The sequence below is a fragment of the Netta rufina genome, assembly GCF_964035555.1.
Source record: "Netta rufina genome assembly, chromosome: 11".
NCBI classification, from domain to species: domain Eukaryota; kingdom Metazoa; phylum Chordata; class Aves; order Anseriformes; family Anatidae; genus Netta; species Netta rufina.
The window spans coordinates 18,659,140-18,671,238 of record NC_140134.1 but is presented as its reverse complement, the minus strand read 5'-3'; the positions used below and the strand labels follow the sequence as shown (position 1 = coordinate 18,671,238).

The window sequence follows — 12,099 nt, the reverse complement described above, 5'->3', positions numbered from 1 at the left end:
AGAATCACTTTTTTTTTTTTTTTTTTTTTTTTTGGTGACAGCAGCATCCTATAACAATAGGAACATACTTGGGATATGAGAAATAAAATCTTGTTTTTGATATAGCCAATGAAGAACATGTTTTTTTCTGTTTCCTTTGCAGATTTACATCATTGTTGGTATTTTCCTTGCTCAGATACCTATTCTTTCTTGATATTAAGGAGGCTGCTGAAATAACAACTCCACAGACTCCAAAATAAACCATTTACATTACATTGAAGCTTCTTTTCAGCTCTGGTCAAATATTGCATCATGTTGTTAGAAATGCTTGCTGTAAACTCAGTTTTCCGTGCTGTATTTTCAAATTATTTGCTTTTTATTTGAGAATTGTTTGTAGTGTTGTACAGTATGCTTAAACTTCAGTGTCTTTCCATTTAATTTTGGATTCTACAGTGGCCAAAATTATTTGAAAGTCTTCTGTAGACTTTGGTGGTCTTCACATCAGGTGTCCAGGTGTAACCAACACATTTAAAAGCAGTCTCTCATGTAGGAATTAAGAAGATGGAACACTTACAAATTGGACCTCAAACTCTTAGAACTGACAGTGCATTTTTCTTTGGTCTATTTGTGGTGTTCTTGGAGCTGAGTAAATTAAAATGTATCTTGTGTATAAGTCAAGTCCCCTTGTTCTGGATGGTGTTTACAAAACTAGGACACGTACTCTGCTGAATGTCTCTTTAGGCATGATGCAGAAATGCAGATGGCATAGATCCTTGTTGTAAGCACACTCCATTCTTTGCACATTCAATAGAGTAAAGGCTTGCAGTCCTGGAGGAGTTACAGACACACAGCCAGTCCTTACTACCACTGAGGCTAGTGCCAGCCGCTGCCTGTTTTTTTTTTTAAAAAACATTACAGAAAGCTTTCTGACTCTGAAAAGGGGAAAAGAATCAACAAAAGCTAAACTGCCTTTGAAAAGATAGCACCAATAGTGCCAGTGTACATGAGGGTGAAGCGTCCTTTATTTTTTCAGAGGCGTCTATGGAACATTAGAAACTCACAGTTGACACTTAGAACACTATTTCTTCATCCAAGAATTAAGTTTTTAAAATGCTATTCTGTTTTGGATTGGAAAACTCAGTGAGTTGGTAGTAGGAAGCTGTTCGTTTCCAAGCTGGCAGCTTTCATTCAGCTCCGTTCAGTAGAGTAGCTGGAAGCTGCTGCCATCAAATGGCTGTGCAGTATATGAACTGAGTTGTGGAGTTCTTGGTCCAGCCTGCAGTGAATAGGAATGTCAACTCCTTTATCCTTTCCATCTTGTCCATTCTCCAGAAAAACAGATTGTAATCATCAAAAATTGTCTTGGAAAGTGAGAATAGAGTGGCCAGGTACTGCCTGGACATTGGAGTTGGCTGATCAATTTAGGGCTACTAAACCAGTCCTGTGAATAAACAGGACTTACATTTCTCACCCAGGGAAAGTCTGAAGTAGTTTTCAGTAGTTTTCTGATGATGCATTAAAAGAAAACGTTCTTCGGAAAGAAAAAAGTAACAAACAGGTAGCTCTAACATACATACGCTATAATGGTTGCTGAGGACAGTGCTTACCCTTAAACACTCAAATATTTATTGAATGAGTATGAAATGAGGATGAAAAGCTCAGGAATAAGGAGTTGGCATATTGTGGTATCATAGGCACTACCGGAAAGGCTAATTAGCTAAAACTGACATGTAAGAAAGAGCAAAAACTATTAGGTGATGCAGTGCTAACTCTGCCCTATGATGTCCTTCTGTCTTGCAGGCGAAAGCCACATTCTGCGTTTTGTTTCCAACACTACACTGAAGAATCGGATTAAACTAACGTGGGAACGGTATCGACCTCCGGATTACAGAGATCTCATTAGCTTCACTGTTTACTACAAAGAAGCGTGAGTAGATATTTTCAGGGACTAATGGAGACAGTAAAGGGATGGTAGACAATTTTATTCTGACTGCTGTTTTGCTGAGAACAGTTAGTTAGCTAAGTTGTTCAGGTAGTTCCTATTTCATGCAGTTTATTGATTCCATCCTGTTTACAAATTTCATTTTCAAGTCCTGCTTTCATTCGAATGCTTTTCTTGATGGAGCAAACACCCCAGTTAAAACAAGGATTGTTTTGACTGATGACTACAAATGGGTTCCAAATCCGTGTGGTAGTTTCAAATTTGAAAAACTGAGATGGATGGCTTGGGTATTCTCAGGGCACTACTTTGGAGCTCTCTGTAAGTCATGTTGTTATAGCTAATGAGATCTTTTACTTCTCGAGTCATAGTACTAAGAGGGTATCACAAATCAGTGGTATTACCTTGATGACTTGCCTTACTTTGGGTTTAGGGTTATTTAGGCTATCCAACCTCAGTAGTTTTCTGCATTAATACCTCTTGATAATGAAGTGGCACAGTTGCTGGAGAAAGCATAATTTCTTGGGAGGTTTATCTGCTTCTGCATATCCTTGTATGATCTCAGATTTAAAGTAGAGACAAAATACGAATGAGTCCAGCAATTGTACAAGTAGTTTGGAGGGTTTGAAAGGTAGGTTCAAAACAGTGATAATGACATACAGAGCAAGGCTGTGAGACACAGAAGCAGAACTTGTTAAGTAACTGTCAGTAAGTATTTTAAGTCGCTTCTGTTTCATATATGCTTAGGTGAAGTCTAAATATGTCTGAAGTTTTTCACTGTTTGTTTCTGATAACAAAAGACATCCTGGATTAGTATTTCTGTGCAGGACCTTGCCTTATTGCTAGTGACTAAAGATAAGACCTGCAGCTAAAGCTGAACTTTGAGTTTTATAGTGCTTGGAAATAAAAGCAAATTTTATTTTGTTGTATTCTGCTGTTGAGAACAAGTAAGTTTTATTTGTTTCACTGAGCAGTGTAGAAGCGAGGTGCTCTCATAAATGCACGACAGTTTTAGGAGCAAGTAAATATCTTGTACAGTTTTTTTCTTTGAATATTTCAGGCCATTTAAAAACGTAACGGAGTACGATGGTCAAGATGCATGTGGCTCCAATAGCTGGAACATGGTTGATGTTGACCTGCCACCAAACAAAGAGAACAACCCTGGAATTTTACTGCAGGGATTGAAACCTTGGACTCAGTATGCCATTTATGTCAAGGCTGTTACCCTCACAATGATGGAAAACCATCATATTCATGGAGCAAAAAGTGAAATTGTTTATATACGAACCAATGCTGCAGGTAAGTTCCTGGCCTCTTAGCTAAGAGGTTGATAATACTGCAGGTATGCTCATTACATTAATGTGCAAGTTCAGAAACAGAATTTTGGGGCAGATGTATGCAATGCTAGAAGAAGTTAATAATTTTAAAAGCAGCATTAAAATTTGTATGAAGGTTTTCTGATACCTTAGGGTATCAGGCTTTGTCTCACTGGTGAAGGTAAATTTTAATGCAGTTTCAGTTTGGGCTGTACATGGCTACAGTTGAACCCTTCATAACCATTGTTAGTGGGGCATACATATAGGAAGTTTTTTCTTTAAGACAGGATGGTGGTTTTTGTTGCAGTTTATTAGGATTCACTGTGAATGCTTGCATGCAAATATACTGTGGAACATGCCAGGTTTAAAATACCTTCATTTTCTTTTTTTCATTTTTCTTTTTTTCCCCAGTGCCATCCATTCCCTTGGATGTTATTTCAGCATCCAACTCCTCTTCCCAACTGATTGTGAAATGGAATCCTCCCTCTCTTCCCAATGGCAATCTCTCATACTATATTGTACGATGGCAGCAGCAACCTCAGGACAGTTATCTTTACAGACACAATTACTGCTCCAAAGGTAGGAAAACTAAACGCAGTTGTGTTGAAATGCCTGGGACTCTTACCTGCCAGGGCACATTATTGACAAGCGCTAAAGCCTGAGCCCTGCTTCACAATGCTTTTGGGAATAGCAGCAAGTACAAAGGGATGGGTGTATTGTTGCCGTATTCATAACAGGGAGAGGGAAAGAAATAAGCTGCCTCTGTTCTCTTAAGATAAAGTCCCTATTCGAAGATACGCTGATGGGACCATTGATACAGAAGAAGCTACTGAACCCACCAAGCCAGAGGGCTGTGGGGGAGAAAAAGGACCTTGTTGTGCTTGTCCCAAGACAGAGGCAGAAAAGCAAGCTGAGAAGGAGGAAGCAGAGTACCGGAAGGTCTTTGAGAACTTCCTTCACAACTCCATCTTTGTCCCCAGGTAATGAACTTTGGCTAATAATTGCCTTTTTTTTTTTTATTTTTTTATTTTTAAACATTTCCTGGAGCTAAGGCTTTCTGAATGCTAGAGCATATGTAGATAACACCTGGAGCATACACACATTGCCTTTCCATTTGTGTGAGACAATCAGTGGTCTTCTTACTTTGCACCTTCTCTTACTCACTAATTTTCACCCTACTCTCAATTTTAGCTATTAATAAGGTTTCTTGCCTGTATTGTTCAAGGACTTTCATGATGGTTTCTTTTCAGAGTCAAGAGTCACTTAAGCAGCTCTTTGTCTATAAGGGTCTCAGAGATGAGCAACATGTGTCAGACAAAGGTTTTCAAATGAGATCTTTCTCTAAATAGCCATTTAAGTGCTTATGTTCCTAATCAGAAGATTTATTTGCCTTTGAAGGTGCATTCACCTTGCAGAATAGAAACTGGTATATCTTCACTGCAGTAATTGCAGAGGGCATATTGGTTACCTGGGCCTATCCTGAAGAGAAATAGTAAATAGACTCATTCTTCCGTGATGAATACTACTGCACACACATTAAGTGGAATAGTAACGCATCATAGAGTAGATACTACTGAATTACTTGATGATTTTGATCCTTGAGTTTCTAATTTATCCTTTATGTAAGCTGGTCTTACTTCAGATAATTGGATCCTGGGACCTAGCACACAGTGTATAGCTGCTACGTTACAGTCTGTAAGCAATCACATTTCAGTCATGCATTCTACCTCATCATCTCTGTTGGCAGGTAAAGTTTATGGTGAAGTCCTGCGTTTGAGAGCTCTGAAGTGTGCCTCTGTTGCTTATTAGAACTAGGTTATATCACTTTCAATCGTGATTTTCTGGGCCTTTATTGTCATTTATTTTCTCCAAAATTTTCTTTCGTTCCCCAAAACAAAAGGAAAATCACAGAACCTTGAACTAAGTAACAAATAAACTGATCAGTTCACAAAGGATTTCCTGAAAGCTTGACAGTTTGCCCTTTTGCTTAACTTACTGTCATAAGGGTGTGTTTTGTAACAGCAAGGGCAGATAAGGTGTAATGCTCAGAAATAGCTGCATAGCTAAGCAACTTTAAAGAGACTGTATGTCAGGAAAATTAGAGATTATGAGCTAGTGAAATGTCTCTATGGGACAAATCTAAGCAGCTTGTTACTTGCTGATGTCAAATTTTTTTTTTTTTTTCCATTCCCATGGGAGAAGTTAGTTAATGTGTTAATGCAAGCATCAATAGTAGTATTTGTTTCCAGTGTTGTACCTGTCTTCAGGATATTATGAACAAAATGCAGCATGTAATACAGCATGAAAATATTCAACTGTGTGGTTTTAAGGTTGTTTAAAATGACTGTTGATCTAATCTTGTGTGCAGTTTCTGGATGACCCCATATCTATTACTGTAGTCATGAGGTAGATTTCAAACATTACGGCTGTGGTTAGTCTTCGGCAGACACTCCTGACCACAGGAGGACAAGTTATTCTTCATGTTTGGGTCTCTAACAAGCAGGATAAGATGGGTGCTGTTTATAATGGAAAGTATATGGGAATTAATGTAAAAATTGACATTGAATTTAAGAACAGTTAGCTTTTATATTAAACGGCTCATATTTTGTTCTTCCTAATGTCAATTTGATTTTATTTTTACATGTACATAGTGTTGTTTCCTTCAGTATCTCTTACATTTTTCTTCCTTCCTCTCTTTCAATAGAACAGATGAATTTTCATATGTTTATCTCTAGACTTTTCCTTATTTTCTTAGATGCTTGCTTTTTTGTTTCTATCTGTGCCTTTCCACCAAAGCAGGAAACTGCTTGACACACAAGCAATGGTGTCAAATGTCTTGACATTTTAATCATGTTTGCCATGTGGCCTTTTCTTGTCTTCATTTATTTTTGTGCTGTGGTTTATATGCAACTGAGAATGTCAAAATGACTACTTGATGCAATAAAAGAATTTGGAAAAAATTGTAGTGAAATCCTAAAAAATAAAAATAAAAATTCATCCAATCTGTGCCAGAAGATTTCAAAACCAAGTCAGCCTTTTCTGGCTTGCTCTGCAACATGCTGCTTTGTGGCGGAGTGTGGTAAGGCAGTATATTTGATGGTGAATTAACTTCTCCTGTTGCATCAGCTTTTTGTTGTTGTGTGTTTTGGGCAGGCCTTACTTACCTGATCTGCAACTCACTCTAGTACATGTGTATTAGATTTCACCCTTGTTGATAACCATTGCGTTGATCAGGTGCTAAATGGGCACTGGCTAAGTGATTGCAGGTGGGATAGGATTCAAGCCAAAAACGTTTTTGTGACCACTGTTACTCTTCTTTATTTTTTACTTGAATTCCCCTGGTGTGTTACTTTCCAGGTGTGAGCAGTCCAGCTGACTTTAGTGACAAGGAGAGCAGGAGGTAGAAAAGCCAGCTTGCAGTCAGTGCTTTGGTGCAAAACAGATGTGGATCTGACACACTACCAAGTGACATGTCTGTTATGTAGCAATCATGTGTTAGTTAGCTCATACCAGCCAAATGTTTATAGAGTATTTTTGTATTGATGTTTGTTCTGACGCTCAGGCCTGTCCATTATAGCAGTTTCTTAGACTTGGGACAGTAGCAGTGTTGCTGTAAATCCTCAGGTTTAATTCAGTTCTTAAATGTCATACGGCTGCCTGTAAGGTAAAGCAAAGTTGCTTGGTGAAATCTTTGCTATACAAAATGTTAGGGCTCTGTTTTATAATATAGGGAGATTGTTCCTTTGCAGAGATACTGGTCAGGTGTGAGAATTAGAGATACAAATTGCTGTACATTAGTGGCTGTTAACTTTCATGGTTTTCAGCTGCCGTCCAAGGTTTCTTTTCTCAGTGCCATGCATTCAGTGTTCTACAATTCCATTGCAGCTGCAAAGAAATAAGCTAAACCTATTGAGAGTTAGCTTTGTTAATCAAGTAAACTTCAGAGAAGTTTTTTCTCCTAACTTTTTAAACCTTTAACATCTGATTTTATTTTAAGCTTCAGCATTACTGTCATTAAATACAGATCCAGTTTGCTTATTAAATAACAGTGAAACTCTTCTTGCTATTCAGTTTATTGTGCCAGCACCAGGGTGGTCAGAAGTTTGTACATTTATCTTGAGGCTTGATGTGAGCCTTGGAATTTAGATAGGTTTCCAACCAAGAAAGTGCAGTAGGATGTGCTGACGTGCTGCAGGTTCAGCTTAAGAGAAAGCTTTCTTCTTGTTTTGCAGTTTCCTTTGTTTAGCTATTTCCTTAATAGCATAGTTACCTATTCTATTGTTGTATTTTTTTTTCTTCCCACACTTATTCTGGAGCTAGAGGAAAAATGAATTTCTCTTAAGAGATGCTTTTTCTATATGTGTCTGTTTGCTCCACAGACCTGATCGGAAGCGGAGGGACGTGTTCCGAATTGCAAATGCCACTTTGGCCACTCGAAACAGGAACACGACTGGGACAGATCACTTCACCAATGTTTCTGACACAGAGGAGAGTGAGGTGGAATACCCGTTCTTCGAGACCAAAGTGGATGGCAAGGAGAGAACTGTCATCTCCCACCTCCAGCCTTTTACTCTGTACCGCATTGATATTCACAGCTGCAACCATGAAGCTGACACACTTGGCTGCAGCGCTTCCAACTTTGTCTTTGCAAGAACCATGCCTTCAGGTACACTCGCACAAGTATAAAGCTTTATTTTATTTTCCAGGAACAGATCAATCTCAGAAGGGACAAATCTTCCAAAAGCAGTTAGGAAAGCATTGGGGTTTAATGTAAACAGTGAATGCAAGAAGATAAATTGGAACTATATAAAGCTTTGTTACAGTAGTTTAATGGCCTTCTCTGGTCTCTCCTGTGTAAAGAGTGATCTGTATAAAGTTTTTCCTGTGATCTGGAGAAGTGCAGATGTGCCTTTAGTACCTTCATGGTTATGAGAGAATCAGTTTCCTGGCTGTGTAGATGAGAGCCACAGACTTGATGGCTTTAAAGGTTTTATTCTTCAGTTCCTTGTGTGCTGAATAGGACGGGAACATTTCCCTGCTCATGTTTAGTTTTGCTATGCTCATGCTGAACTGTTTACAGATGTTAGAGGTTTGCTGGTAGGCATATTTGCCAAATGTTTCTTCTGTGACAGAATGACCAAGCATTTGTCCAGCCTGGAAACAGGAAGAGTACTGTATTGCATTGTGCCCAATCATGGGCATCTAGAGTATTTCAAATAAGAGAAATTGAATGTTCTACTCATGTTTGGGACTTACACAGATTGTACTTCATCTGAGAAGAATAGAGATGATTTTAGTGTAAGCTCATATGCATCCAGCGAAGAGCTTCTGACTCCAGCAGATGTCTGGGAATATTTGATGCAGAGTGGTAGCAATTTTGCTTTGTTTCTGTCATAATGCAGATTCAGCTGTGTCAGTAAAAAGCAAAAAGTGTTGCCTATTTCAAGGAAATAAGGAAATCTGTTAGTTGGGGGAAAAAGAAAAAAGCATTCCTAGTTTTTAGTGTATAGTTCTGAAAATTAAAAACTAAATAATTTTCTCGTAAACTGAGCCACTGTATCTTTGGAAAAGTAGCCTTTTTTTTTTTTCTCTCTGAAACTATCTTCATACTCCTGTTAGGATTTGAGTAAAAATCATGAAATCATCAGGAGTGAAAATGACTAGGGATAAAGCAATTGCTGAATTACTGATGGGACTCTGTTTTAAACTGTGACAAGTTTCATGAGATTGCCTACAGCAAAGGGATGTTAGTGGGGCAGATTTTACTGTTTTTGCAGCCATGTGCAAACAGGCTGTTGTTTACAGCCATTTGGTGGGAATAGCTGTGTCTGCATAGTTTTGGTGTAGCGGAAAGTTTGGAAAGAACAACCAGGTGCTGATAAACTGTTCTTTGTCACACATAGAGAGCACAGTTACTAAAACAGCACCAATATACTTTGTGAAGCTGCATTATGCTGCAATTTCTGGCAATCAGCAGTTCAGGCAATACTTCTCTCCAACGAGCCCCTGGCAACTGCGTTTTCTTCTCTGGATCTTCAAATAGCACTTAACACAATGCTTTGATACCTAAAGAACAGTATGAACCTTTTGTTTTGTTTTTTATTCCCATCAATTGTTCTATAAGTTCCTGTTTAAGCAGTAGGTGTTCTTCTCACATCACTTGTAAATATTTTACAGAGGGAGCAGATAACATTCCAGGAACAGTAGCATGGGAAGCAAAAGAAGAAAACACCGTCTACCTGAGGTGGTTAGAGCCTACCAATCCAAATGGGCTGATACTAATGTATGAAATCAAATATGGGCAGCATGGAGAGGTGAGGATCTGATATTTCTCTGTTCAGAATTAATTGTAACTCTAATTTGCATTTTATACTTTGATCTTGTCACGTTTGACTAGCTAAGCAAGACTGGGCTAAGTGTATTCTCAGTCTTGGAGAATCCAGGTTTGAGTACAACTGTAGTATGCTTTCATTGCTTTGACTTTTGTATGTTGCAAAAGACAGTGCTATACGAAGAGATTTGGTGACTTAAAGCTAACATCATCACATTTGAGCTTGCTGAGGCTCATGTAGCACTTTGATATAGAGGGTGAATTAGCAGCTAGTCTACTGTCCAAATTATTATTGGACATTACAAATTAAATTATTACCCTGCTAGATTAGATGTTTGTGCTCACAGGGGTTACCTGGAGTTTCTAAACAAGAATTTGAAATAAGTTCAAGTTTGACACCTTTATTATGCTTCAAAAAACTACCAAATGTAACTCAAAACTGAGGAAGGGGAATCTAATGTTGGGGTATATTCAGTCTTTAAAATTGATAGCTGAAGGATTTTTTTGTTAATTTTTTTTTTTTTAAGTTGCAGTACAGTGCAGGCTGTAACAAAAAGCTTGGAGATCAGCTACTACTGAGAAAGTTACCTTTCTGACTTTCACCTGCAATGTCATCTTTAAAATGTACCTGTTTCTGTATTCTTAAGTAACTTTTTGCATGGTGTTTATGATAGTGGTCTTCATTCAGACATCTGTAGATAACTCATACTTAAATCACTGAATAGTATTTGATTTAATCCCCTTTTACATTTGGGCCAACTAAGACACAAAATGGGATCTTTCTTAACATGTTTCTGTGGGCCTCTACATACCAGTGATAGAAACGGTGACTTCAAACACCTAGCACCAACCAACATCTCATTCCTTTGTTTCCTTTTGTCAGTTTTTGGATTCCATGCATCTCTTTAAGCTATTGGAAGAAAAAAATTATCAGATGGGCCTTTTAATTATAAAGACAAGCTTATCTTACAGCTACATCATCTTCTCAAGGAGGAATGTGACGATACTAACTGCAAATTGCTTTTGTCTTTCAGGAGAAGCGGGAATGTGTTTCCAGGCAGGAATACAAAAAGCTCGGGGGAGCTAAACTAACTCACCTGAACCCTGGAAACTATTCTGCTAGAGTTCAGGCCACTTCGTTAGCTGGAAATGGGTCATGGACCGAGCCAGTCTCTTTCTATGTACAACCCAAATGTAAGACGAATGTTTGCAGGCTATATCAAACTGGGGGACTTGGCCTTTTTAATAATTCTTAATGTTTACATTTGTAATTGGGTGTATGAACTTCTCGCCTGTGCTCTGAATACTCTTACTTGCTGATGTTTTTGGGAAATTCATCTGTTCCATTTTTTTTGAGAAGTGTTGACAAGCAGGAGGTGTATTGGAGACACGGTGCTTTTTTTCATAGATTGTATGCATATAAGAGGTGCAATCAGGTGATGGGTGTGTAGAACACACTGCTGTGGCTCCCTGGGGTGCCCAGCTCACAGTTGGGAATTCAGTGTTAGAAGTATCAACGTGGAGCTGGGTTGTACAAAACCCGTGGCAATTAAACAAACCTACTTTCAGTTGCGAAGTTCTATAGAAACAGGTCATTTGTTAAGATTTTGGCTGGCAATATTTTTTTTTTTTTAAATATCAATATGCTTTTCCACATGACTTGTTCAGAATAACATTTTAACAGATAACACTGATGAAAGGGTCTTGACTATGGGAGTGATGTAGGTTTAGGAAGAATAGCACTGTGAAGGGTATACAGAGACCCTCTCAAGAACTTCTGTGTTTAGCTGAAGAGCACTTGTATCCACAGAAAACTGGAATTTTGTCTTCTTATTCATTCTTGTTTTTCTAATTCCTGGCATTTGATGAACTTGAGGTAAAGACCAGTGTGAATATGTTCTGAAGTACAAGAAATTGCAAGGTGAACAAAAGGTGGAGGAAAAGAAAGGTTAATATGCAAGCGAACAATTGCGTATTGTTCCCTGAGGAATGTAAGTCCTTAAGCATAACATGTGAAACCAAACTCCAGACAGACACTGTTCTGTACAAAATTAATGCTTTTCAGTGTCTGTTTTCTTGTTCCACTCATCTGCAGTCAGGGAGTGTTTCTGAGTACATTTTTCCACATCAGACAAGAAAATGAGTACTTTGATTTCTCTCCTGTATGGAAATACACTGAGTGGGTTTTGAATGTTTCTTTGTTAATGGAGATTTTATAGAAACCCTGATACAGTTGTTTTCTTGTTGGTTGCAGCAGCAAACTATGGAAACTTCCTGCACTTGATAATTGTGCTTCCCATTGCTTTCCTGCTCATCATTGGGGGTTTACTAATAATGCTGTACGTCTTTAACAAAAAGAGGTGAGTTGTTAATGCTTGTGGTTAATGCTGAACTGCAAAAGGGGCTTGTTTAGTTTCAAGTCTGTATCCGTGGAGCAAGTTAGAAATTAAGAAGTGAAATGGCATTCAGAGCACTTGAGAAGCTAAAGAAGATTCTGCCTTATTGGTGTGTACAAGGAGGTGGTCTAGAGTTAC

The 12,099-nt window shown here is 38.3% G+C and overlaps 1 protein-coding gene across 2 annotated transcripts in view; it reads left to right on the top strand.

Annotated features, from left to right (window-relative positions):
- The window catches only part of IGF1R (insulin like growth factor 1 receptor), a 169,918-nt gene that overhangs the window by 137,088 nt on the left and 20,731 nt on the right, over positions 1-12,099 (top strand). The window contains exons 7-14 of one of the 2 annotated variants that reach the window (XM_084293335.1): positions 1,780-1,906; positions 2,979-3,217; positions 3,646-3,813; positions 4,010-4,214; positions 7,614-7,900; positions 9,412-9,548; positions 10,600-10,759; positions 11,823-11,925. In XM_084293335.1, the coding sequence (XP_084149461.1) occupies positions 1,780-1,906; positions 2,979-3,217; positions 3,646-3,813; positions 4,010-4,214; positions 7,614-7,900; positions 9,412-9,548; positions 10,600-10,759; positions 11,823-11,925 (1,426 nt within the window). Of the gene's footprint in view, positions 1-1,779; positions 1,907-2,978; positions 3,218-3,645; positions 3,814-4,009; positions 4,215-7,613; positions 7,901-9,411; positions 9,549-10,599; positions 10,760-11,819; positions 11,926-12,099 lie in introns of both variants that reach the window. The other variant, XM_084293334.1, reaches the window with a different exon arrangement.